The sequence below is a fragment of the Accipiter gentilis genome, chromosome 5, assembly GCF_929443795.1.
Source record: "Accipiter gentilis chromosome 5, bAccGen1.1, whole genome shotgun sequence".
NCBI classification, from domain to species: domain Eukaryota; kingdom Metazoa; phylum Chordata; class Aves; order Accipitriformes; family Accipitridae; genus Astur; species Astur gentilis.
The window spans coordinates 1,382,964-1,410,865 of record NC_064884.1 but is presented as its reverse complement, the minus strand read 5'-3'; the positions used below and the strand labels follow the sequence as shown (position 1 = coordinate 1,410,865).

General features: G+C 44.3%; 1 protein-coding gene across 1 annotated transcript; it reads left to right on the top strand.

Annotated features, from left to right (window-relative positions):
• Positions 1–343: 343 nt before the first annotated feature.
• Positions 344–26,466, top strand: LOC126038856 (beta-galactosidase-1-like protein 2). The gene is made up of 20 exons (XM_049801195.1): positions 344–539; positions 3,362–3,421; positions 4,708–4,905; positions 5,515–5,583; positions 5,900–5,995; positions 7,585–7,693; positions 8,011–8,103; positions 11,003–11,084; positions 14,201–14,265; positions 16,525–16,609; positions 17,624–17,761; positions 18,462–18,542; positions 18,776–18,882; positions 19,290–19,436; positions 19,857–19,928; positions 20,882–20,960; positions 22,173–22,260; positions 24,090–24,204; positions 25,141–25,257; positions 25,736–26,466. The coding sequence occupies exons 1-20, from the start codon at positions 457–459 to the stop codon at positions 25,820–25,822; spliced, it is 1,971 nt and encodes a 656-aa protein (XP_049657152.1). The 5' UTR covers positions 344–456; the 3' UTR covers positions 25,823–26,466.
• Positions 26,467–27,902: the final 1,436 nt, after the last annotated feature.

Below are 27,902 nucleotides of genomic sequence, written 5' to 3'. Positions count from 1 at the left end.
GGGCAGGGCGGGAGGCGGCCTGAGGGGGGACGGGCCCGCGGCCGCGACTGCTCCCTCAGCGAGACGGCGGTAACGGCCGAGGGGAGAAAAATCCCTCCGCGCTGCCCCCTCCCCCCCCCCCCGGGGCGGGCCCGGCCGCCGCGTCGGCGGGGCCCTCGCCACCCCCGTCCGTACCTGCTTGGCCGCTCAGGCCCGCCCGGCCCCGCCCGCCTCATGACTGGCACCGACGCCGCCAATCCTCAGCGCCCCACCCTGCGGGCGGGAGGCTGACGACCAATTGGAGGGCGCCGAAGGGAGTTAGGGGGCGGAGCCCGGCGGCGGGCGGCCAATGGCGGGCGAACGGCGGGCGGAGCGGGGGTTCGCGGCGGCGGCGGTGCCGGCGGGCCGGCTCCGGGTCCGGCTCCGGGACCGGGACCGGGACCGGTTCCGGGGCGGCGGCCGTCGCGGTCGGCCGCCATGTGGCCGTGCGGCGGGCGGCGGCAGCGGCGCCTCGGGGGCGTCGCGCTCCTCATCTTGGTGCTGTGGCTGCTGCTGCGCAGGTGAGAGGCGGCACGCCCCCCCCCCCCCCCCCCTCCGCTTTCCGCCGCGCCTCGGGGGTGGCGGGGGTCGCGCCCCGGTTGGCGGGGAGGGGGGACAGCGGGGAACCGGCGTGTGCGGGCTCCCCCGGGGCGGCAGGGGGTTTGCACGCCTGAGCGCAGGCCTGCCGCCGTGACGGGGGTTTGCGGGTGAGATTGAATGGCAGCCGGGGGCTCGTTTTAGGGGGGGGGGGAGACGGTAATTAACTTCGCTGCCCGAGGTTAATTGACGGCGACCCAAGCTCGATGCGATCTACACGTCTTTTCTTACCGGAACGCGTAGAGAAAGACCGCTCCGCATCCGTGGCTGGCGGAGAGAGCGTGCGACGGGAGCGTGGGGAGGACCGGGGAGAGGAACGCTCCCTCCACTCAAAAATGGTGTAAAAGCTCTCTGTGAGCGTCACGCGTAACGTACGCCACTTCTTGTCTATCGCAAAAAAAAGTAACGGACGAGGAAAGACCAACTGCCGGAGCTATAAATCAGATTCTACGTTGGGCTGATGCTACCCCTGCCGACCTTGGCCCTCGCAAGGCTTTACATCATCGCCGCTCTGACGGATGAGGAACGTTTGCAAATCAATCGCTCCGTCAGATCTAACCCAGCTCTGAAGCCGCCACGGGCGCCTCCGACGCGCTCGTGCCAGAGCTGTGTTTCCCTCTTGCTCCATCCAGCCTGTTCTGGGTCTGGTTCTTTCCGTTCTGCGTCCCCGCAAGGGAAGGTGCAGTTATTTATTACCGCTCGGATCCTTTTTATAACTTGGATATTTTATGGTGGGTTCTTAAATTCATAGTAGGAAGTGACCCAATCCTCAAAGCTATAGAAAAGCCTTGATAAATCTTTGCATAATTGGAAGCAAAATTATTTTCTAGCTGGTCTTGGGGTCGTGCCACATACGTTCTTAGCAGAGGATTATTGCAAACCGATACCTGATAAAAGCAAAGTCGTCTGTCTCCTGTAAAAGTGTATCTACGGAACACAGTCTCCATTGGTGCCCAGTGTTTTTCTCTGTGGCCCCAGTCCCCTGAGAATAAACTGTACTACAAAACACAGTGATCGTTATCCCGGCTGTGTTCGCTGTGCACCTGGGGCTCGTCTGACCGACACAGGACCTCGGTTGCTGCAAGACAGCAAGTCATGAGTGAAGGCAGCTCAAAGCTTTCACTTTTCCCTGGCCAGAGGAAGCCCAGAATAAACAGCAAAGCCCTCCAAGGCAGGTCTCAGTAGGGTTTATGGATTAACTGTAAAGTCCCTTGTCCTCTGAAGCGTGTCCTTTAGTATTGGCAAAGCAAGCTGATGGTCTCCACGCTTCATCCCCTGTTCTGACTTTTTTCTTTTCTGTTAGCTTTTCCCCCCATCTGTTCTGGGTATGTAGCAGACGAATACCAAAGCTAAATCTCTTATCTTGTGCAGAGAGGACTTCAGCTAGGTTTTTGTTTTACAGGCATGAATGCCTTAGCATAGCTGTCTGGTTTAGCAGTTAACTGCGACTTTCCTATTCCGCTTGGAGTGTTTTGCACTTCAACTTACGTCTTATAAAGACAGACCATTTCGTTAAGGACTAACTTCTCCAACCCAATTTTGAAGCTTCTGTTCGGGGCGGGGGACGGGACACTTGGTAATATAATGCTATTTTTTTGCAAAAAAAGAGACTCCCCTGAAGCAGGGAGGAGATGGCTACATAGGGACAAAGTAGGCCAGTAACCTTTAAGAGAGACAAAAAAAGATTCTTTGCAACCTGTGCTGTCACTGTAGAAGTGAGAAAAAAATATACTGGGAGCTATACATTGCCCTCAAGAGGAAGCACAGAGCCCAGGTGGGCTTTGAGCTGTGGAAATCCAGCTCAGGGTAACAGGATGAAGCTCTGCTGAGTCACGGAAGTTTTTTTCAGAAGCCACTTGAACAGGTCCTGGTGAGAGATTTGAGTTTCAGGATATCCAGGATAATACATTGAAAATATTGGGAGCCTGGGAGCTTCCTACCAGTCCTTCTCGGTGAGAAAAAACACTGGCGCCAGGGAGTTTTAAGGTAGGAAGCTTGATGGAAACTTGCCAACTAAGTTGTGCCCAGGATTAAGAAGATGAGCTTAAGTGATTTGTTTATTTTTATCTGGCTGTGTATGCTTCCTGAGTACAGCCTTCATTCTGGCACCAGTGGCAGTTAGCAGTACTGTTGTGTGCAGGGGCTTTACCTAACTCAGAAACAGATTGGAAACTTAATTTTTTTCCAACTTAATCTTTAAAAATTGGAGCTTTGTGTCTCCAGACCCCTTTGAGCTTTCTGCCTTGGGCTTGCCACCAAGCAATAGAAATAGAGAGATACAGCTGCAGTTTCAGGATCTGATTTGCGAAAGTTGCAATCTGTGGGAGATGTAGTTCTAGCAGAATGGAGGGGCAGGTAGCCATAGGATATCCTGCGTGTGGATTGAGAACCTCCTCCCCTGCTGGTAAAATTCACAGTAATTCCCTGGGAGCAATGCCGCCGTTCCCTAGCCTCACGTCATCATTCTTTGGCTGTGCCTGGTTTCTTGTGTAGGTGACGTTTTTGATCCTGTTGCTACTCAGGCAGCCACCTTTTAAATATGGCAGTTAGGTATTTTGCGCTTATTTCTCCTACTTTGTGCTGCGTTACCTTCCTAAAAGCTTTGCTATTACTGCACCACCTTCTGAACGGGATACACTACAATCTCCTTGCTCAGCACTATTGTTGCAAATGGTTTGACAATAAATGCACGTGAGCGCTCGTTGAGTGAAGGCAGTGAGTATCTAATCTAGACTTCCTTTTCTAGGTATTACCCATGCCTGCTGCCGGTTGTTTCAGAGCCCTGTGAGAATGCTGTGCTACACAGGTACCCTCTGTGCTTGTCAGCCAGCCCGTGCAGTATCCTGGAGGTCTTAGATTTAGTTCCCTTGTAGTCTCCTTGTCTTGTGTTGGACGACAGGTAATCGCTGCAGGCTCCTGGTTAGCAATCCCTGTAAGCCACGCGTTCTGAAAAGTCCTCACCCTCTGCTAATACCCGCTCTACATGTAGTCTAGAAAACAGCCAGAGGCTTAGGTATTTCCCTCTTCTCCGAATGTGACATTTCTCTCAAATGTGTGGGTCACCCTTGCTTTCTTGAGACGGGAATTCATCCCTCGCATCTGGCTGTGATAACGTCTCAGAGGAACAAGCTGCTATTGTCCAACTCTTTTGTGTATTCAGCGTTGTGGAACTGGGATGGTCTGATGGAGGCAGCGTAGCTGCTTTGGATCTGGACTAGTTGGTGGTATGTTTTCTTGGGTCAGCCAAAATGAACTGGGGAGCCATGTAAGGCAGTAGGAAGCAGTTTCTTGCATGCAGGAATAGACCCAAATGGAACTGTGATGGCATGAATATTGAAACTGGTAAGTGCTTTGGAACCTGGTATCTCCTTTGCTCCGGTTCTTTTGGCAAATAACATATTAAGGAATTAATCTAAGCAATAATGCAGGCAGAGGTAAGTTTGTGATGATGGCAGACCTCATCTTTCCTGAGTGATGAATGCAGCCCAGGGCTTTTCTTTAAACTAAGGAGAAGGTTCTCTGTTCACAGTGAACAGGTGAGGGTTGTTTATTTTTTCTGTGCATTGAGTGGGAAGGTCTCAGAGACCACAAGACATTCAGGGTAGCAATACTGAAATGCAGCCACTGCTGGAGCAAGGATCTGGAAATCAGCCAGCGTATGTCATCCTACTGCAAAACAGGGAGATCTTACATTTCCGAAGTTATGAAGGTGTTTGCTAGTATTGAGTGAAAACTTGCCCATTGTGTATTTTCAGCAAGTTCATTTCATGATCTCTGCCTGAGTAGTGCTGCATTTCAGTTGTAGAGTATGGCAGGGTGGCTTGGGGCATTCAGGATGGAAGCTGCTAGCGAAATGAATATTAAATACACATCTTGGGCAGGTCTTCTCTCTGTTTTATGGTCTTCTGAAAAATCTATATGCTCTATATGACAAAGAGTATGGTTTTCTTAAGAAGTAGGAAGGTCAGAGCTCATCCTGCCAGGTAGGGTGAAATGAGCAGCCTCTCTTAGGGGGACAGATTTCTTTACAATAAGCACAGATTTTTTTTTTACTAGAGACTGGATGCTCATACGTCTGTCCATCTCTTCTAGGTTTAACTGGAGTGAGCTGATCCCTCTGCGGTTATGGGGGAGGACCTTAGGCTTGCAGACAGAAAACTCACAGTTCATCCTGGAAGGCATGCCGTTCCGCATATTTGGAGGTTCAATGCACTATTTCCGAGTCCCCAGGGAATACTGGGAAGACCGCATGCTTAAGATGAAAGCATGTGGCTTAAACACCCTCACGACGTAAGTGTCCTCAGTCCCTCGGCTCTGTCACAAGTACCTTGCAGCCTCTCCCCTCTTTCACAGTAGTTGGTGGGACTTTGTCGTTAATCCCAGTGGGCTATAACAGTGTCTTTCTGTACTTGTTACTAGGAGAAAAGACGCAGAAAAGAGTAGTGGGGGCTCAGGTTTTCTTTGACCATCACACACTGCGGTATCCTCAAATACCGACTGGAACAGATGTCTTATCAGACGTACTGGGAAAGTGCCTTCTTAATGCTGACCTGATGAGAGGAAGGGTCAGGCTCTGAAACAGCCATTCAGCACGGCTGTGATGTAGAAATTGCTCTTGTGTGGAGAGTGAAAGATATACCTAGAGAGAGACCACATTTGATGGTCTCGAGAAACTCGGATTTTGCAGAGTACGGGAAAAGAGTGCAACAAAGTAAGGACCTGTCAGAAAAATGAAAGAAAGGCACAGATAACTTGTAAATAGACACTTGTAACGTGTACATGCAGTCATCTCTGGATCCGTTACTGACTAACAGAGCGAGTGCATAGTTTTTTCTGTGCTTCACAAATGCAGTGCCCTTTTCGGCCCTTCACCTCCACTGCCCTAACTCTGCATTTCAGGTACGTGCCATGGAACCTTCATGAGCAAGAAAGAGGGAAGTTTGACTTCAGTCAAAACCTGGATCTAGAGTATGTGGTACAGCCACCTCTATTATTAAATAGTCCTGTTTTGAGGGGAGGGTGTGCCTGTTGGTTCTGGATGAAGAGGTCATTTCCAGCTTGAAGCGGAGCCCGTACCTTGATCAGGCAATGGAGACTCTCAGTCCTTCTCCTGCTTTCTGGAGTCCTGGGAACTTTACAGGTTTAGTACCAATCCAGTATAGTTGCTTCATCAAGCAATTCTCTTCTGGTTCTGGTACCTAAATTTCATGCTGATTGGTGTATTAGGAGTGCATGGAGTAGGGATTCTGCAGGCAGACAATAATTATGCTGTCTGGATCTCTAGGGCCTTCCTTTCACTGGCAGCTAAAAATGGACTGTGGGTGATTCTGCGTCCTGGACCTTATATCTGCTCTGAATGGGACCTTGGTGGTCTGCCCAGGTAAGCGTGTAAATAGTTCAGTTGAGGTAAGTGTTGGGACTGCGGAAAAAAACCCAAACCCCCTGATCATACAGTTGAGTGTCCTTCAAAGATTTAGAATCGCTGGCTGTTAGATGGGAATCTTTCTTTTTCTGTGTCCCCAAAGCAGGTGAATACTCATTATGTTATTGAGCTCTCCTAAGCAGGAGAGGTAGTAAGCCTGGAACCAGAATTTTTTTTGAGTGGTTATTCTCTAAAATAATAGTTGTGTTATGGCATAATGGTTACAGCAAGAAAATAGAATTGGGGAAACCCATCTTCTATTGCTGTTACAACTTGACTCTCTGTATAATAAGAATAGTAGTATTTGCAGCCTGATGTAAGAATTCACTTAATCTGAGGTCCATTTTGGAAGTCCTGCTAGAACATGTGTACTATATGGCTGGCAGTAATAAAGACCCATAACTTTTCCAACCTCCTGTTGTTGTATTTTCTTGTAAAGCACACAGCTTGCTTGTAAGAGACTTTAAGAGCCGAGTTGAATACGTCAGCATTGAGACTTGCCTGGTTACTAGATCCCGGAGGAACCAGTGCCAGCTTACACACCTCTTGTTTTCCTTACGTTCACAGAGCATAAACCTCAGTGGAGACACTGGACAAAATTTGGGGATTATTTCTTTCATTCTTTTTGTTTTTCAGAATGCCCTGCCTCTGCCATCAGAGAATTCAGGTGCAGAACCACGGAGGTGTGTCAGGGTCTTACTTATGAGAGCATGGCTACTTGTGATCAGAGGCAGTAGCTAGCTCTACATTAGATTGAGAAGTGCATATATCGTCAGTTGTTGCCACGTCATCCATGTATTTTTTTATCAGACAGATAAAAGATTCTGATAAAGAGCACCAGTACTATTCTTATTTTACAGATAAAAAGGCAATGATTTTGTAAGCCCACCGAGCTGCCTATGGCATACAGGAGTTGAGTCTTTCAGACTCAATGGAGACTCAGCTCTGGAAGCTCTAGTAGTTAATGCCTCCGTTTGCAGAGACAAGGAAGGTGCAAGCTCACACTGCTTAAATTGTTATAGCACTACATTGTTCTGCTTTGAAACAAATTGCCCTTTTCTGTGTTAACCCCAAACCAGCAAACCCCTAGTCTTGTAAATCAGCAGTAGAAACCATGGGAACCATTACCAGAAGCTTTGTTTTGAGCCATGGTTGGGGTTTTATGCGGGAGCACTTGGTTGTAGAGTGCCCTTGGGGAAGCAGGGAATTCCAGAGTAACCTTTAGAGAGGTAAGTTTAGCCCTTGAAATCTTATTGGGAAAGTTAATGAAATGAGCTTAGGCCCAAAGTACAGAACAAAAAGAAGGGGAACAGCTTGGCAATTGCAGTCTGGACTCAGTTAAAAGTCTGAGTGGTAGATAGCCTGACGTGGTGTCATTCACTGACTCACGATGTTGTCCATACCCGCACTGCGGGCTTAGCCAAGTGACACAGAAAGTTCAATGATTCCTGCCCAGATGTGACGTGATGTCAATGGGTGGTGTTACCTCTCGCAGCCTTGACTGGACAGGAGACTCTAATAGATTCTGGTTGATGCTTTTCTCGTAGTTGGCTACTGCGAGACCCAGAGATGCAACTGAGGACAACGTACAAGGGCTTCACAGAAGCTGTGGATGCCTATTTTGATCATCTAATGCCTATTGTTGTCCCTCTTCAGGCAAGTACAATCCATTACCCTCTCTGCTCACAAGCAGGGACCGTCTGCACAGAGGAGAGTGAACTTCGTGTAATGGCAGCAGGTTGAAGCAATAACAGATCTACCAGCTTCGCTTTAGGAACCAGTATGGACTGTAGTTGTCTGTGTCAGCTCTCTAGATCCAGCCGTTTGGTTATGCATAGACTGTGGGAGGATGAGAGGGTGGAGCTGGGTTCGTCTGAGGCTCGTGCATCTTTCCTGCAAGCTAATGCCACAGTGATTTCAGTCCCTCTGATTAGAAATCATGGTGCACAACTTCTCCCTTTTGTTCCCAACAGTACAAGAAGGGAGGTCCCATCATTGCAGTGCAGGTGGAGAATGAATATGGTTCCTACGCCAAAGACCCAAACTACATGACCTATGTTAAAATGGTAATGTTGGCACATTTACTTGTTTCTGTGGTGAATCTCTCTCATAAACTACCTTCCTTATAGTATTTTCTTTCTTCTGAATAACTTTTGAGCATGGCTTCGGAAAACCTTGAAAGCGTCAGTGCATAATCCAGCTGCATTTCCCTTGATGTTCCTTCCCGGAGTGGAAGAGATGGCATATGACCCTCTCAATACTGATAAGCCTGTGTTCTTATGTCTTCCAGAGAAGACGGTGATAGGGAAATGGTGGACTATCTGTAATACACAGCTGGCCTTGAAGAACCTGTCTCCTGCTGGTCCTGTTTTGCTTCTCTTAGATGACATTAGAGAAAGGTTTCTCTTTGTTGACTTTCCTGGGAGGAAGGTTTATGTGAACAAGCCACCAGCACACTCCTCAACTTGTGTAATCTGGAGCTCAGCATCAGGCAGATTAATTTGCGTGATGCCTCCCTTACCCTTGTCAAATGGAGACTAGACTGTGCCCTGGCTCCGTTCTCTGAACCGAATGATAAAGAGTTGGCCAGTGCCCAAGGAGGTCAGGTTATCCTGGTGGATCTAACATGAGTCTGACCTGTTCATTTGCCCGTAGTACAATTGCAAGGCAGACAGTTAACAAGATCTGCAGTATGTCTTACAAGTTTCATTGTTTAGTTTCTTGTCACTGAATGCTTAAAAGTGTTGCTGCACTGGGAGAGGTTACCCATCCCGGGGTGTGTACGTGCTATAAATTGTATGTTCCCTGCTCTTCTGCTGCAGCATTATCAGATCCTTCTGAAACCCTTCGGATACCCCAGCTTTGCCCTGAGCACCCTGAGGTCAGCTCTGGCTCAGGTTGTCCTAATGCTCAAGGTGTACAGCGGCTCTTCAACCAAATAAATTGCATGGCAGGAGTCCTAATCTGCTTAGAGAGGTGCCCACTCCTGCACAAACTCCATCTTGTGGAGTGATTTCACATTGCTTAGAAGGTTAAATATGAAGTGTGCATACAAACAAGTTAGAGTTAATTGCCAATCTGAACTGATAATGTCAAAATTGTCTGTTATATCTTCATAGTTTCCCTCCCTATGTCCCGCCAGTGGCAAGCATATAAACGAGTGGCTTTCAGAACCCTAAGCCAATGGGGCATGGAGACTCTGTTCTGTCTGAACAGTGTGCCGACTCAGTGCTTGCTTTTCCATATCTCAGTGATGAAAGGGCTTGTGATGTTTCACAGACTTGTCAGAACAGATTTCCTTGCCAGGCCTGTGGGTGTATTTTTGCAGTACTGTTTCGTCATATTCTGGTATTATTTGCAACTTACATCTGAGGAAGTGTATTATAGTGGTTAAAGATGAAAATGTGGGAAAGCAGGATTTGCAGGGCTTATTTTTTGGTTGGAGTGGGATCTAATGTGAGGTGGAGCTCCTGGTCTTTGTTCTGGCTGGGCCCTGAGCTTTGAGTGTGGGAAGCTGATTAATTCACATGTGCAGCTAGCATATATGACAATGTTGCAATCTTCCTGGAGTTAATATACCCATTATAAAAACCCCACAGTTCACACAAAACCTGAAATCCCTGTCCTTATCTCACTCTTCTGGGTGCAGTGCCTTTGCCTTCCAAAATGTGAAGGCCCTGAAAGGGTTATTGACACCTCCCGCCCCACACGGTACATGAGCTGGTATTAGCTGAGCACACACCCCTGTCTGCCTCAGATGCTGTTTCTATTCCTGGTTTGTCTGCTGCACCCTGAAATCCTGTAATGCATTTCAATGTGTGGCAGTTCCCTGCTGTTCCTCCATTTTGCACTTATATTGAAAAGAAGGTGAAGAAACTTAGTATTAATGCAGTGCTTAAGAATTATCATAATAAATCTGTTAGAAATTCTGGTTCCCTCAGTAGCTGAATTTTGTCAGATAACCAGCATCTGTTCAGGTATCGATTTAGTCATGATAGGTTGATAAACTAACCAGGTTGTCTTAACTCTGAATTGGGTTCGTCTTTAAACTGTGTTGTAATGCTTCTCCAATGTAGACTGTGTGTAAATGCTCAAGTCTGCTCTTTGTGCAGGCACGTGCAATATGCAAAGGTTTCTTTAAACACACAGCAGATTAACTAGTCGGTGCACATGACACAGGTAACTCGTGTGTGAGCTGATGCGTCTTCATCACCATTTTACAGTTAGTAATTTAGAATTAAGAGACCGAGGCTTGCTTTCAAAGCTTTTTGAAGCTGAAGGAATGACTTCCGACGCAGGTACAGTGAAAAGAGGGGATCATTTGCAACTAGGATTTCCTAATCTCTCCTTCAAACATCAGCGGCTGTTCTGTAAAAACACAACTGTAAGAGAACAATCCTAATGGGAAGATCCTTTTGTGTGCGTGTGCATTTTAAAAATCTTAGAGTGCCATTTCATACAGTGCTGTGGTATTGAAGAACCAGTAAATTCATTTAGACTTGACTGTTCAAGAACATAGGTACCTGAGCTGTCCTGTGATGGCATTCACTGGCAAACCAGCTATTTTCTCCTTTCAGCTTCCATTGTTAGACAGTCAGGAAGGGTGAGCTGCTTTTCTTTTTCTTCTTCCACCTGAAGGCCTCTTTTGATGGAAAACAGTGAAGCTATTTATTAAACTGATCTCAGAAGAAGATGATAAAATCCTGAAGTTTGATGCCTCAGTGAGAAACTGATCCAGGTTTCTAAAACAAAATAAGATTTTTTCAGTTGTCTTCAAGCTGGAAAAAGGAGGCAGGGAAGCTTCAGGAGGAATGGGAGATGTCACAGGAATAATATTTCTTACCAAGCCACTACCAGTTTCAAGCTATCCCCAGAGAAGGTGGTAATGTACTTTAATGCTTTAATATCCTGACAAATACTAAACCCAGGCTGTTAACACAATGGCTTTTCCTCTTTTTGATTTAGGCCCTGTTAAACAGAGGGATTGTGGAGCTGTTAATGACCTCAGACAACAAGAACGGGCTATCATTTGGCTTAGTGGAAGGAGGTATGTGCTCGTAGGAGAGCAAGGTAAGACCATGTTCTTTGTCTGGGGCAGCTGATAAAACATAGCCTTTGAATGAGAGCAGTACGCTTCGTGCGCTAAGCTGCACCCATTAGCTGTACCCTGTTTGTGACAGGAGCTTCAGCCACAGGGAGGGACTCCCCCTTAGCTGGATGGTATACACAGAGAACAAAGCCAGTCCCTTCCCAGAAAGGTTTAGAGTGTTTTTCTCAACATAAGGTGTAACACAGTGATAGCAGGATTGCTCCATGGGGAGGCAGCCTCTCTGCTTTCAAGGATATTAAATGTGTGCAGACTAAATACATCGCTGCCTAGCATTTCTTGATGCTGAAAGTACTACTTCTTATTGCTTCATGTGAATATATATTAAACAAATACCTCAGCAATTACTAACAGTAATAACTTAAGATACCTGCTTTGCAATTAGAAAGAGAAGAAAAAAGTCCATCAAAACCTTGATTCTGAAATCTTACATTCTGTAAGTTTAGCAGTAGTTTGCGGGGCAGCCCTGTCTTCTCAGCAAGCTCGCTCTCGGGTGTACAGCCTTTGGTAGGTAAGGTAAAGGAGAGTATCAGATGTGTGTAATGCAAAAGGATGTCCATTTTCCCTTTCCCTTTTAAAAAGTGTAATTCTATTAAGTGTTTAAAAATGCTGCTTAGCACCCCTCCTGCTTTTCACTGTGAAGAAATGGAGGTAGAGCTGTTTGAGTTTCACTGTGCCCTAGATCTGACTGTTTGGGGTATAATGCGATACTGATTTTCAGATTTCCAGATTTCCAGATCCAGTTCAGCTGAGATTTACTATGTACTTGGCCTCTGACCTCTCCTGTGCTTCTGCCAGTTGCCTGCCTGAGTAGTAATTGCTTCCCTGAATGAAGTGTTTGCAGGGTGAAGTCTTTGAGTGCTCCTGTCATCGCTCAGTCGTAAATACTGTTTAATTTTCTAAAATCAGACATGGAGATAATTAAAGGGAAAGATTTCTCCCTCCTTTTTTCCCCTCTCTTGTTTTTATATGAGAGTATGAGAGGGACAAATTCAATAACTCTGAAGTCCATGGGCTTTCACCAGTATGGTGGTCTTCTCAATTGTATTTTTCTGGTGTGCAGCAGTTTTCAGCCTTGACCACATAGAGTCACTCTCTCCCTGCCAGCAAGCCAACATTGCAGGAGGGCTGGTGTGGAAATGCCTGTCTAGCCCTCACCATCTTCTGTGAGAATGTTTACTGCCTCAGAGCTCGTTCTTGTTTTGAGTTGTCTTTTCCAGCATGTTGCATGCTGAGAGCTCTTTGATACCAATTTGCCTTTTAGATGTCATAACAATCTGCTCATTAGAGTCAACATGTCAAGTAATCAGATGCGTGGAATAACTAGGGCTCAAAGCGGTATAGCAGCAAGGTGGTTATGAAAGCGCTAAAGGAGAGAGAACAAAATCCACTGTAGGAGTGCGTAAGAGAATAGAGAGAAGGCTCCTAGCTGGAGTTTAAAACTAATGCAGTGATTCTGTTGTTTATTCTGTTCATCAGTGGTGTACCAATTTCTTTCCAAGAAGCGTTTATAGGTTTCTGTTAATGCCAGGAGCAGTCGGTCTGGTGCTCTGCAGAGAAAACTCTCTGTTGTAGAAGGATCTAAGACTACAGTATTGTAGCCCTTATTCAGTGGTTGCAGCACATATTCAGGGGATGAGGGGGAAAGCTTTTGTTGTGGGTCCCTTCACGCTCGCAGGTATAGTGGGATGTCCCGTGCTGTCGGGAAAATTACTCTGTCGGTCTCAGAGTACCTGTGCAGCTCCTGCAATCCTTCTCCCTTCACTGGCATGGTCAATGGCAAGAATCCCAAGCCAGGTGGCTCTAAACTGACCTGGTACAGCCCTTCTGGGAGCTGATGGGTGACAAAATAAAACCTCTGGATTCTCTCCAGTCCATGCCTGAAGCACCGTGGTGGAAAGCTGTGTCTATGTGAAAACTGCCTACTGTGGAAAAGATTAATAAGGCTTTGGGGACTGGTTCTCCACACCTTTACACCATTTTCAATGGTGTGCTGTTAATCTGCATGAAGAGCAGAACTGGGCATGTTCACCTTCAGGATTGCCAACTAATGTATTACATCAATGCTAAATCCATGTTTTATTTTATTCTCCCACTGTGTTTGCCTGTGCCAAATTCTTCAGCTCAGCACACTACGTAGGTCAGCCTATTAAAATCAAGGTATAAATAGTGAGAAGTGAGCTTTTGCTTCTGTAAGTATTCTCTTTGAAGTGCTCTGTCTGACACAACTGGGGCTGGATTTGATACCAGCTCTCTTGTAAGAAGTCAAGTTTTAATACAGAATCATAACGTTGCTCCTGCATTTTCAAAGTTTCTCGGGAGAAATACCATCAGTGTGTCTGAAGGCTAGAGAAGTATGAAAACGGTTCAAACATGTACCGGGGGCTGGGACACTGATACCAGATTAGTGTCTTGTAATGCATCAGCTTCTGCAGACAGGTCTTCCCACTCCAGCACTTGAAGATCATGCAGTGACTTTCACTATACATGCAGCACACACAAACTAGTTGCTGGTTCCCCCACACTGCACAGGGCAGAAGCACAGATAAGTCTTCCAATTACAATTTCTATCTGGTTCACTTGCACTGTGGTTTCTCTCACCCACCCCCACAGACATGAGAAGCTGTAAGATATTGCCTGGGTAGTGATTCCTGCAGCTAAAGCCTGGGAGATCAGTGTGGCATCCAGATATGACTTTGTAGTAATAAGTTTGCCTTTATGTGGTGCCTTTTATCTGAGGATCTCCAAGTGCTTTACAGCCTCTAATTAAAGCTTGTGTCACCCCATGAGCTGCTCTGATGCTCTCTCTTTCTAGTATCTCTGAACATTAGAGCTAAAAAGATGGCCTGCAAGTAATTCCACTGTGTGCTGCGGTCCAGTTAGATTCTGCATACTAAGTGAAGACTTCGATAGGAAATTTCTGAGGAGGTTGTATTGGTGGCTCAGAAGATGCTCCAGTTCCCCCTGAGCTTGTGCTGGGCTGATCCCTAAGGAGGTGGTCCCCTAAGCATTTTGTAGCTGTCTAAATTAATAACAACTTTTTATTTTCCCAATAGCACTGGCCACTGTTAACTTTCAGAAACTGGAACCCGGGCTACTGAAATATCTGGACACGGTACAGGTAAGATGCAGAAAAACTTTGTTCATCTAGGTTTCCCAGGACAGCATTAGAAATGAAGCACTGATAGTCTGTTTTGGTTTTGTGTGTTGGTGTGGGGCTTTTTTGAACAAATGTTCGGGCTTCCTTCTCATTAGGTGAAATCCTTCTGGAATCAGTGAAAATACTTATGATGATTGCTCTGGAAAGTAAAGAAGTTTTTAAGTATGGTGCCGTCCAGCACCTACTTAAAGGCTTTCCATTCAGCTGTGTCCTGCCGCCTGTGTTTAGCCATTACGGGTTAGATTTCATCACACTTTCAAGTGTTAATACCCAGTAGCATCCTACTTTGCAGTTGTCAGACCTCTCTCTTGAAGTTCAATCATCTTTTTCCCAAACTCATTTATCCTGATGCTGTGGATGCCAAGAGCATGTTTGAAAACTGTAGTCTTCAAATGCAGGGTGCTGATCTACTGCAGTTCTTTCAGGGTACGCTGTGATGGGTGTTTCAGTCATTTTCAATACCTCATATTCAGTGTAGATACGTGAAATTGTATTAATGGCATGCTGTGCAGAAGAGACTGTTGGCTCGAGTAGGCATTTGGTCCTGTTTCTGCTAGGACCTGCAGCAGAACCGATCAGAGGAACGCTTTGATTCTAGATACGCTTCCACAGCGACTTCACAAAACAGCTTTCACACAGTGCAGTCCTAGACTCTTCCTGCCTTCTCTGCAGCCCAGCCTACCTGGCATTCAGCAGTGCTCACTGCAGAAAAGCATTCAAATTTAGTGTGTTGCTTGAGCATCTTTAACCCCCTGTGCTGTCAGATATGTGAATCAGGGGTAGGGAATTGCCTAATGAACACTTGATGCAAAAAGTATCTCGATTCTGTGATGAGGGAGTAGTGAGGGAATAACAAGTTTTGGTTTTTAGTGACAGGTTCTCTTTTTGCATCCCTGGTCCTCTTCTATCCCTGTTGTTCTGCTTGCTCCAAACGTCAGCCTGGAAAGATGTGAACAACTGACGTGTGCCCCAGGCCCTGATCGATTCTCTTCTGATCTCTTCCCTTGGCTTTTGCCTGGACTGTGAAAGGAAACCTTGCTGCTGGCATGCTGAAAGTTGAATTCTAACACTTTAATTTGTTTTTCTGTCTTGTACGGGCAAAAGAGGCGATGCTGCATGTGCTTTCACCTTCTTTAGGTCTTACAAAATTCCCCAAACCCTGCAAATGAAACCCCCACCAACTGAATACATAAATGCAACATGGCCCAATAATAGGATCTCCTCCTTTGCCACACTTAACTGATTACAAGATAGGAAGCCTGTCATTCATATTCATAAGGATTTGGAAGCTATGTTGCCTTTTCCTTGTTAGGATCTCTTATTCCAGAGGGCGATAAAACTCTTTGACTAGTTTACTGGGGATGGATTGATTAAACATATTTCCAAGAGCTGGTCTGAACCTGGAACAATTAGATTATTACAGGCACCTGCAGTTGTTTTCCGCTAATAAAACACAAGTTTCTTTAATGCCACTTACCTTGGCCATTTCATGTGGCATCAGATAAAACCCTGATCAAATAAGGGGCAAGATTGCCTTGACTTGAAATAAATACCATGAGGAGGGAGTGCCAGCCAGGCTGAGCACATGTTGTCCTGTCTGGTGTGATGGGGCTGGGTGGAATTCTACCGGAGCTAAGGGAGCTGGCAAGCGGTGACAAATGGGAAGCAGTTGCTCTGTGTGCAGAGCCTTTTTAATGAAGACCTAATTCCTGCAAAGGCTAATTCTTTCCTGCCAACACCATATGCGGCATTAAAAAGGCATTAAGCCACTAAGGTCTGCTGTTCCTACCTTGGCAAGCATTGGCTGCGGTGCACCTGCAAACTCTCAGCTGGCAGTGGCGTAGCTGATAAGCAGACATTTATAAATGTGTATTTCTAGCAGAAGCTAAACAGTGACGGTTTGTCTTTTCGCTACAGCTCTACCAAACAACAATATCCAGAACTGTTTGGTATTACCTGATTGTGTGCCGTTGTTTTTGCTTTGTGCCCAGCAGAGTACTTCTCTGCTTTGCTTGCCTGTTCTGGGCATTGCTGACCCACAGTATCTTGTTCCTCACTCGTTCAGAACTCCTTAGCTGCTTTTTTTAATGCCAACTTGAGAAGAAAACACTCTTGTAAACGATGTCACCAAACTGCATTTGAACAATGCTTCCAGAAAATAGGGATGAGTGCAAGACTGCCCTGTCTCCATTTTAACTCTTTGGTTTTGTTTTGATACAGAGAGATCAGCCAAAGATGGTGATGGAGTATTGGACAGGATGGTTTGATAACTGGGGAGGCCCTCACTATGTCTTTGATGCAGACGGTGAGTGCCACGTATAGTCATGGAAAAATGACATACAACTTTTTCAAATTTTCTGTCCTGGTGTAACCTTTGCTTTGTGTGAGTCTTTGTAAATGAATAATCTCTCAGTGAGTGGGTCACATTGCTGTGCCTTGGATTTTCTTCAGTAGTGTTACTAAACAGCAGCTCTTTTAAAAAAAACATTTATTTTTTTTTTTCTTTTTATTTCTCGAAGAGGGACTCTATGGGGTGTGCAGAGAGCCAAACATCTTCGGTATTAGAGATAGCCTCATGCTCCTCTAGGTGGATTTTAAAAATGCAGCCCAGTGATATAAATCATCTGTTTCACCTCCTGAGCTAATCTAAATCCTGTGAAGACTTTATGTTTTGTAAAAATGTCACAAGTGTTGTGAAGCCTCCATCATAACGGCATTACTTGTCTAGTGAATAAACAGTCTTCATTAAGAGAGGATTATTTTACCTTTTGTGGGAATATGGTGAACTTAAGCCTCTTGCAAGTATAGCACCTTCTGAAAAGTATCATGGTTTTTTATAGTTTAAAAGCTCATTAGGAAGGAAGACTAGTATAAAAAAATATAACCCACCAACCCTAGAACCTGCAGGGCATCTAAAGTACAGTGAAAACAGAGCTATGTAAGAGTATTTTAATGACTCTCGCATCCTCCTGCAATTGTCTTTGTAATTGGGTCATTAGTGTGTTGAGTTTAAGAGTCCGATTGAGTAGTCCTTGCAACTCTTCTGCTTAAAAGCAAAATTCCTGCTCAAGTACATGAGCTTTTACCCTTTTTCACCTATAGGAGAGGTATATTTGAATGTATTAATACGTGCTGGTATGTCAGTAGATGTGCTGCCCTTACTGAGGGCAAAATACAAATCACAATACAAATCACTGTAATTACACAGGCGTGACTGACTGACAAGGACCAGAATGTTTGTGTCTACTTTGAATTACTGGAAGAGTGTTAGCCTAGCTTCTTGGTCTGTGGCCTTCCTGGCACTGCCCTTCCTTTACAGAAATGGTGAATACTGTAGCAAGCATCCTCAAATTAGGAGCATCCATCAATCTCTACATGTTTCACGGAGGCACCAACTTTGGCTTCATGAACGGTGCTTTGGAGGCTGATGAGTACAAGTCGGATGTCACCAGTTATGGTGAGTTTTCTTTTATTGCCTTGCCTGTGCACCAATTGTGAGACTGCAGCTCAGACCACCCTTTGGGCTAGTTACAGTTGACAGAAGCATTGAGAGATGAGAAATTCTCATTTCATTGAGAAATGATCAGTACAACCACTTTGTCATGGAGAGACGACTAGGAACATAGCTTAGAAGCAAATGCCTGTCTAAAACGGGGCTTACTTTAGCATTTCCTATTTCCAGACCCATTCCAGGATGTGGAGGATCCCCTCATTCTGAACTGGAAATAGAAGTTGCAGATGATGACTTTGCTTCATGTTCTCTCCATGCTGGCTCTTCTTTCTAGGGAAGGATGGTGATGCAAGATACAGTTCTGTTTTTTAATTTTACCACATCAAATTGTACCATAAAGCTCTTTTCATCCGAACAGCCCTTTGTTAAAATTGTTAATCGTTGACTTTATCTTGTGTGAAATTCTGGATACGTGCAAATTACATCACTAAAAGTACGTTGCTCCTTGGTGAGTGGCTCTTCTCCAAATTAAGCAACTCTGTGGTTGTCTAGCTACATTCACACAGATGAAAGTGTACAGGTTTCCATAATATAGACAGTGCCAAGAAAATTGTGTCTTGGGCTTTTACTTCTTTGATGACAGTGTACTTGAAGGCTGTCCCAGAGCTGCTGTATGTTTTTTAAAACATATGTGCTTCTTTTTCAGATTACGATGCTGTGCTGACAGAGGCTGGAGACTATACATCCAAATTTTTCAAGCTTCGACAACTCTTCAGCATGATCATTGGTAATTATAAATCCAAGAACCAAAATACTGTTCTACCTAGAGTGTTAAGTCAGAGACTTGTTTAAAGTGGCCCTTCTGCTGGAGCCCTGTGACTCTGGTTGGTTGTTTGGCTGGGTGCTTTTTCCAAAAGATGGGAGGGAGGACCAAAGGAGGTCTGGAGGGGCCTTAAATCTGTGTTGGCTTTTTGCATCTGAAATAGTTGTTCCATCTTTCTCTTTCTTTTTGCATGACAGGCCAGCCTCTTCCTCTCCCTCCCATGATTGAAAGCAAGGCATCATATGGTGCAATCCTGTTGCATCAATATATCTCTCTCTGGGATGTGTTACCATCTCTTTTACAGGTAGGACCACCAATTTCAATGCATCTCAGTACTAAAAGGCATCACCTCTTAGGTGGAAAAGGTGATTAGTGCACTGGCTTGTTATCCCACAAGGATAAGGTTGGGGAATGTTTCATCAAGGATATGCAAAGGAGGCAAATCTTTCATCTCACCTTTTTTACTGCTACTTCTGTTCTCTCGGAATTCCAGTTTTGCAAGTCCTTGGCTCCCTTTTCTGGTACCTTGTCTTCATTGCTGTAGCTTTCATAGAGTCATAAGGTAATTCAGGTTGGAACAGACCTCTGGAGGCTGACAGGGTAAATGTAACCTGTGGCAGAGTGGAACACCTATCTTAAATAAATTGCCTCTATGTGGCCTATCAATGCTGAGAGGCCACTTGTGCCGTTAAATTTGTTTCTCCTTTGCAGCCCATTAAGTCAGAGTTTCCTATTAACATGGAGAATCTGCACCTAAATGATAGCAGTGGGCAGTCGTATGGATATGTGCTCTACGAGACTGTCATCTTTGGTGGTGGACATCTGCATTCAAGGGACCATGTCCGTGACCGAGCACAGGTAAGGAGCAGAGGGCAACTGTGACTAACTTCAGTCAGCTGTAAATGCTTTGGTCTTGGCAGCTAGGCAGGAAATGGGTTGACCATGAAGGAAAATGTGAAGTTTTAGATTAGAAGTGTGATTCGCTCTCTTCAGTTCTCAGCTGAGCTCCAACCCTTATCATTTGTAAATCAGCTTGAGGTTCCAGTCTACTAAAACTTACAATATCTTTAAACATCAGAATACGGAATGTTCGGAGAAATGTTGTGGGGTTGGGTTTTTTTTTCCCCACCTAGACCGAATCAGTGACACAGTTGTGGACGTTGAGCTCTAGTTTCAAGTAGAGACAGTTTCCTCCCCAAATACAACTTCAGTAACCTATGCAACAACTGATGATAGTATAATTGATGAGAAGTTACTCTCTTGTGCTCTGTTCTGCAGGTGTTTGTTAACACCATGTATGTTGGTGAGCTGGACTACAACACAGTGGAGCTTTCCCTTCCTGACGGACAGGTAACTAATTGGAGATTGCTCACAGCAATAGTGTATGGATAACAGAACCAAGACCACTAAAGAGGCATAGCTGTCAAGAAGGCACCTCCCACCTAATCCATTTAACTAGCTGGTACGGTAGCCTGACACAGGGAATGGTGGTTATACCCTAATTAGACACTATTTCACTAGTGAAATACAGTGTGATTTCACTGCTAAGTTACTATTTGTGATTGAGAAGTGGTTTTTTTAATACTTTTCCATGGAGAAAACTCAAGTCATTGTAGTCCTTGCTGCACAAAATTTGCCAGCCACCTTGCCACACCCACAACTGTAGACACCGAGTACCGGTACCCTGTTTGTGCAGATTAAGTCCATGTAGACTTCATCTTCCTTAGCACAAAGCAGGTTTTAAGGGGCTTTGGGGGCTTTTGCACCTTTTGGGTCTCAATTGAAATGAGGGGAAATGTCTCTCTTCAGCTCTGAGAGTAGTCTTACCCTGGCAGAAGTTGGCAATAAGACTAGTATATTGATTGAATGCACATCAACAGAGCTGTGCATGGCTCCTAGGAGTAGGTGAGTGAGTGGATATACTAATAGTTCTTATGACTTGTTGGAGAGCTATATGACATAAGCCTGTACTATGTCAAACTCCATTTCTGGCTCTGTGGGTGATAACAAAATGGTACTTAAAAATTCAACAGAAAAAAAAGAAAACTTTTATGAAAAGGCTGAGAATTCCTCAGTGGCATAACTATGTAGTAGCTGAAAGATACGGGGACACTGTTCTGTCACATAATCCAGAACTTTAAAGTAAACAGATAAATTGTAACTGGCAAAGGTACTGGTGCCACTTCCCCTCTTAAACACGTCTACTGACTTCTGTTAACCAAACATTGTGGCTGATACAGCACATGCTGCACACTGGTCCAGCTGATGCTCCTTTTTTTTTTTTTTTTTTTTTTTTTTAACAGGGATTCAGGCAGCTAAGACTCTTGGTAGAGAACCGCGGTCGCGTCAATTATGGCCTGGCATTGAATGACCAGAGGAAAGGTAAGTTCTTTGTTCTCAAACTCTCCTAGATAGTTCTCTGAGTTTAAATGCTGTAGAACTGTGCTTTAGACAGAACCAGACTGAAGACCCAATACAGCTGTCGTAGTGCTAGCCAAGACTATCATCTGGGAGTCGGTGGGAAATGGTGTGACAGAAGGAACTTGTCAAAAAACACAGTTCATCACCCCTTGTCTGGAGTGATCATACATGAAAAATAGTCACTGCTTGATGGTTTGCATTAAGGCTTCTTATTTTATAGGGGTACAACTAAACCCAAGGCCATCAATGGATCTTATTCTGCTCTAGATTTGCTAGGTGATGTTAGGGTACCCTTTCTTTTGCCCTGTGAGCATGTTACTTCACAGTGAGAGAAGGAAAATACCTTTTTTTAATCTGTGTTTTCCCCTGGGGGTTTGATAGGGGAGGATCACAACATTTAAAAACTCACACAATATCAGGAGGAATCAATTGCATCCTGTTGAGCAGAATTTACTAAAATGTTGACGTCTATCACACAAAACTCTGGAGCTGGAAGAGGTTGAAACCCCAGGATTCTATTTTAGTGGGGATCTGTATGCAAAAACTATACAAAATAGACTAAGGGAGTTAGGCACGTGACTCTACTAATTTTATTTTACTGCAGAACAGGCGCATAAAGCCTCTGCGCTGCTTAGGCAGTCTCAACTGCAGTCCCATAATGAGGAGGCTAGATTAGGACCTAGGCTTTGCCTGCTACAGGGAGAATAACACTATCTAACAAGAGAGTGCTAAAGGTAAATTACTTATTGAAATGTCTTAGATCCTTGGATGGAAAGCAGTGGATCAGCACTGGGCATTAGTGCTTGCCCATGTTATATTTTGCTGGGCCTATTAGAGAAGTAACTGATCTACTGCTTTAAAAAAAATCTATACGCGGACAGCTAACTAAAAAACAACAATAACAACAAAACTCCATCTGCTGCGTGTGCCAACAATGTTTTCTGCTTGGAGGGTGTTTAACGGCTTGGTGAGTTGAAGCAAAGGAGAGAGTGGAGAGGCCAAAGTATAGTAATGTTCCCCACTCAATCTGGATGAGCAATGGGACCATATGGACTCTAATTCCATTGCAGAATGTGGCTGCTTTCCATCTCCTGCTGTTCCTCGCATTCAAATAGGAAAATCTATCAGCTTTAGCTGTTTTTCAACTCTTCATTACCCCCATTGCTCTTGCAGGCTTAATTGGTGACGTCTTCTTGAATAAAACCCCCTTGAGGAACTTCAAGATTTACAGTTTGGAGATGAAACCTGGCTTCATGAAGAGGTTTGGGGGATTTAAAAATATTTCTTCCTCATTTGAAACCAACTGTTTACCAGCAGTACAAAATCTAATAGGTGGCAGTTAAATGTATCAGAAAGGCAGCACAAGGTGAAAGTAGGTAGGTGGGTTTTTGCACCGATAAGTTCCTTGCTGGTACCTTTGCCCGAAACAGTGCAGAAAATGGTGCCACTTTATTCATACCATTATTCAGAGGTGAAATGTATTCCCACTGTGGAGGATTTGAAGACTTCCTCATAGCCTGTACAGCACGGTTAGATGGGGTAAGTAAAAGCATGGCTTACCCAAAGGGGTGGGTCCCAGCACACTCCCATGTCGGAGAAGTTTGTGTCTTTCTTGAAATTAGCTATATGGCTGATATATTTAGTAATTCAAACTCGCAAGGGACGGATTAATTCTAGGAAGCTACTAATAGTCCATTAACAAGTCCAGATGGCTTCCTGTCTTTTAAGTTATTTTGCTTTAATTCAAGAAAGACTGAAACAGAAATCTAGCAGGGATAAGTCAAGGAGCCTCTGTTAGTAGATATAGAAAACCTTAGCAAACGTTTAAGGCAACAGATGCCCTATGGACTCTGGCCATGATCCAGAGAGACTGTTTTGAGTTATATTGTTAATACCAGAAAGTAACACATGTGCATCCCCCAGGATATCACAGCTCCTGCATTTCATGTAGGAATGAGAGAGAGGCCATGTTAAACTGAAATGGCTTTTAAAAGAAAAAAAGTCTACAGTTTTAAATCTCTAAGGACAATCTTAACAGGTGCTGGGGGGCTACTTGAAGGATTCTTATTGATGGGGTAACTCGCAATAACCTTTGACTGCAGGGTTTTAGAAGAGTATTTCCAGTGAGGAACATTAAAGCAAGTGAACTGCCATGCCCAAACAAAAGCAAGATTAGTCAATGCTACAGTAAGTTATTGGCAATTGACCAGTAGCAGTGAAACACAATCAGCTTACAGTCACTGCGTAGGAGGACGGAGCGCATGGTATTGTGAAAGGAATTGTCATAGGCTTTTAGTTGAATAATTCAGTAGCAGTCAAGCTGCACTGGATCAATAAATTCCCTGAATCCAAGAGGTGCAGTTCATAAGGGTCAGAAGGAACATGTTCTGACAGAAGCTGAAGGCTTCTGTGGGACTTCTTTGCTCCTTATTTTTCTTGTGTTTGTCCCCTGCTCCTGAATTGTTGCCACAGGTAAGAAATAATGCCAGATTGCCCCTAATTACTGCAAACTTGTAATGGTGTGTTCACGTTCCTCGATAGGAACGTGGGCAGGAATGTCTGTTTTGAATCCTATCAACCCTGCAGGTTTTCCCTGAGCCTGTGCTAGCCGCATGCATTTAAAACTTGCACCATGGCACTGTCGCATCTGAAGGAGGATGGGCACTTCAGCAGCCAATGTGAAGCAGACATTTTTACGTTTCTGTAAAGTATTAGAGATGGTGATAGCCCCACATATCCTTTTCTTGTACCAGAAATTGGCCCATCAGTGATGTGGCAAGCATAGGATAATGAAGACTGAGACGTACCACTAGTATACTTATCTTAAGTGGAGGGGAGAGATCAGCTAGGTGCTTGCCTTGAATGTTTACTGGAGATAAACACTTCATCCCTTTGCAGCATGAAGAGTATTTAGGACCTACCACTAAAAAGCAACTGCTTGACATTTCAGGCATGCAAGGAAATAGCAACCTTGTTTTAACAAAATCCATCTGCCATTGTAAGCAGTGATTTGAAATGATCTTGAGACCAGTGTTGCATCTCTCAGTGCTGCCTGGTGCTTCCCTACTGCGTTTGGTCGTTCTCTTACAGCTTGCGACATATTGCTGGATGGAGTGCAGTCCCAGATTACTTTGTCGGTCCGGCTTTTTTTCGCGGAAGGCTGTGGATAGAGCATCAGCCACAGGACACTTTCTTGAAGCTACAGGTAAGTCCTATTTTGCTTTCCCCCCCTATTTTTGCTTGATCAAGATTTTGAAAAAGCTGGTTAGAGAGACACTTGTGTAATATGTCTGACTGAGCTCTGTCTTGTAGTCTGTAGTTTTGTAGTCTTCCTCTGATCTTGGAGAAAGAGAATTATTTTGAGGGTGTAGAACTGTTCTCAAGCTGGCAGGTAGTTCTGTTCACTCTGTAGTGGTCCTGATAGAAAACATGTGCAATACTGACCCTGCAAAGCTCCTAATGAACAGTTAGTCTTTTTTATTGACATACAAATGCTATTTCTTTTCTAGTTGCAGAGGAGTAATGGGCACAAAAAATAAAGGAGGCACTAGTTTTATCCCTATCTCCTCCATGTGATATGGAAAGTCACTTCTCTGTAGACAGGGCATGAGATTTAGCATTCACATCTTCCTTCTGTGGAAGATTGCTAGCTCTTGCATAGAACTTAAGATGAGATATTAACTATTATTAAACTTCCTCCTCCAATTTCATTCCTTTAGAGCCAAGGTTCATGCCAGTCATTATTGTATTGCTCACTTTTCCATTTATGCTTTGTTGTAAATTATGCTAGTCAGTAGCAATACAGTATTTCTTTCACCTGGGAAATAGGTGAGGAGAGATACTCTATGCTTGGGAAGAAGTAAAGATACGTCTGTTCAAAAGGATGAAGTTTCCTGTACAAGCAGAAATCATGAATTGCACATTTTTGAAAGCTTTATCCTAGTACATTAAGGATAACTCCTGTTTAACAGGGCTTACTTAAATGTTATGGCTTCAGGGAGTTGCACAGGGAAAGCAAGCAGAAAACCTGCAGAAAGTGGCCTGAGAGGATGCAAGTGTGAAAGTAGACTTAGTTTCCTGTGGGGATGCTAACTAGGTGACACAGCTGCATCAGTAATTCTGTGTACTGTCTTGATTCTAGGGCTGGGAAAAAGGAGTTGTGTTTGTCAATGGTCAGAACCTGGGCCGCTACTGGAAAATCGGACCTCAGGAAACACTCTATCTTCCTGGCCCCTGGTTATGGAAAGGGAGCAATGAGGTGAGAGGCTTTGGTGGGATTTTTCTTTGCTTGTTTGTATTATTAAAGATCCTGCTCTGAGTCATGTCCCAAAGAGCTAGACATACACATTATATTAATTACCTATCTCTAGCTGAAAACCAGCGCAATAAAGAGGAAGGAGACTGTTATTTCCTAAGATCTGTGAAAATTAGGGAAGGTGCTGCTCTAAAGCTGACTATGGCTGTGACAACCATTAAGACATGATGATGATGGCAGCTAAACTTCAAAGCACTGCACCGAGTTCACAATCAAGACAAACCTGATTTGATGCTGATTCATTTTCTGCATCATGTGGTGCTGAAGAAGAATCACAGTCACTGTTCAGACTCACATATTGATTGATTTCTTTAAATGATGCTTCCTTCCCCTGCTGTGATCGTATGCCTTTTCCTCCTAAAAATATTTAAAGTAGCTCAGCCTTTGTATGAAGAACTTTATATATCCCTCTCTTCTGCAGATTGTCATTTTTGAAGAACGCACTGCAGGACGGATAATACAATCTGTCGACATACCTTACTTAGGAAGGACCCAGTATGTGGACTGATGAGAGCTTCTTTCCCATGTTTGGTTCATCTTGAATATTCCTGGTTGCATGTCTGGGGACATGATGGCCCAGGCACTTGGGCATGTTAATTTCCACTAGACCCAGGTAAAGGATTTGCTCTTTGGCAGTAAGTTCAGAAGAGAGAATGGGCCCTGAAGGAACCAGAGTCCATTATTTCATAGATGGATGCGGAAGCTCATCTCCCTGCACTACTGAGGACCCACAGCTTGGATGGCTGCGCATGATGTTATGGACCGTCTGGTGAATGCGGGGGAGTAAAAAGGTGCTGGAGGCAGGAGAGGGGGAGAGAGAGAGAGAGAGAGGGAAAGAACTGAAGCCATCTGAACTGAAAGCTGAGCTCAGCTCTCCAGTGACTTTAAAAATGTGTTATTACTGGCCTCCTTGCTTTTATAATTAGATAGGGAGAAAATAGTTGGTGAACATGTGAGTAACGAGGTGTGGAAAACCATTTTGTTGTGCTTCCAGGCAGAATTTAGCAACTTACTCTGCAAAGAGGCCATTACTTGTTCACTTGTTGGAAGTCAAGTTGGTTGTCCAATGACTTTAATCAAAGCTTTTTTTTCCACTAAGTTTTACTATGGAGGTTGTCTCTCTCTCAAAAAGGGAAAAAAAAAGTTTTAAAAAGTGTTATGTGTTTTGTCCTATATCAAATATATCATCACGTTTCAGGCCAGGCAGGAATGAGAATTTCTGAGGAGGAGGTGCAGGAGGAGAAAAGGACAGGTTAGTCTTCCAGTCATCCCTCCAGCCCTGCTCTCACTGTGAAGCACCTAAAGATGAAATTCCCCCTTGTAAAATGAGCAGGGATCAGATTTTTGGTTGGGATACAAGTAAAGGGGTTGCATACATGGGAGAGCCCATCTGTACTTTCTAGTTAAACCTGCTGTGAAATCTTGGGATCTTGGATCCTGTTTTCTTCTTTCTTTTTGTCCCTCAAAACAGAAAAACACAGCATTTAGAAAAACATGACTTGTGTTTTTTTAACTCACCAGCTCCGCAGTCACTGAGGAGCTGCCATCTCTTTAGGGAGAGGAAGAGATCAAATTCAAGCTGCAAATCTGTTCAGAATCTCCGAGAAGTCGCTCAGCCCCTGCTTTCTGTTCCAGTAACCAGAGGATTCAGGCTATGAGAGAAACACCAAACATGTGCACTGTCTCTGATAATGGAGTTGCGGGGTATTCTGGCTCTTAGAAACCATAATTTTATTTAACAAATTTAAATACATTTTGTTTAAAACTGAGAACAGGCAGTGCAACTGTCCATCCTGGCCAGAGCTGGTCTTACTGAACATACGTATCTCTGCTCCCAAGGACCACGGTAGCCCCTGTGCAAGTTGGAAGGGCCCAGGCTCGTGTGACCAACTTCAAGGAGAGTGGAGCATGTATGCAGGGTTGTGTTCAGGACTCAATCCTTTGCGTTTTTCTGAAAGTTATTTCCTTCCAAGGAGGGAAGGTTGCAACCCAGTAGGGACTGGAATTAAGATTAGTGAAACAAAACATGCAGCTAGGAGAGGACATCAGTTGGAAACTATTTAAATGGTATGAAAACTTTATAGTCCTTTAAAAATGTCTCTTTCCACTCTAGAGTTTGCAAACTGAAGTGAACTTGGAAAGCTAGTACAATAACAGAAAAAATCTGCTTGAGTGCAGAGAGCTACTGTTTTAATACAAGATAACAATACCCGTTCCCATAGAGCAGCCAGTGGCCAGTAGCATCAAATGCTTTCTATCCAAGTAGCGCTTCAGCCAATGCATCTAAAGGAACTTTTTGTAAAGGCTACATAGCAAGGCTTCTGTGACTGGGAACTAAAGAATGAAACTTTTCCCCAATGGTTTTGATATACAGTGGGAGAAAATAACTTACAAAAAAATTATTTTTTTTTTTTTTTAAAAGATATTAGGAAGTACACAATGTCATTAGTTCAAGGGGAGACTTCTGCACTGTGAAGCTAACAATCCAATCTATAGCATTTTAATAGTTCTATATGTTAGGGCTAAAAATAACCACGTCCATTTCCAGGCTTACGTTTTCCCTTAATTCAAAGGTAAAATTGTGCTTC

Bases quoted from the DNA above. Each gene is read 5' to 3' on its own strand.
- LOC126038856 (XM_049801195.1), top strand. From the start codon at position 457: ATGTGGCCGTGCGGCGGGCGGCGGCAGCGGCGCCTCGGGGGCGTCGCG. The intron at 5,584-5,899 runs GTATGTGGTACA...CTGGATCTCTAG, and splicing joins AGTCAAAACCTGGATCTAGA to GGCCTTCCTTTCACTGGCAG. The intron at 7,694-8,010 runs GCAAGTACAATC...TGTTCCCAACAG, and splicing joins CTATTGTTGTCCCTCTTCAG to TACAAGAAGGGAGGTCCCAT.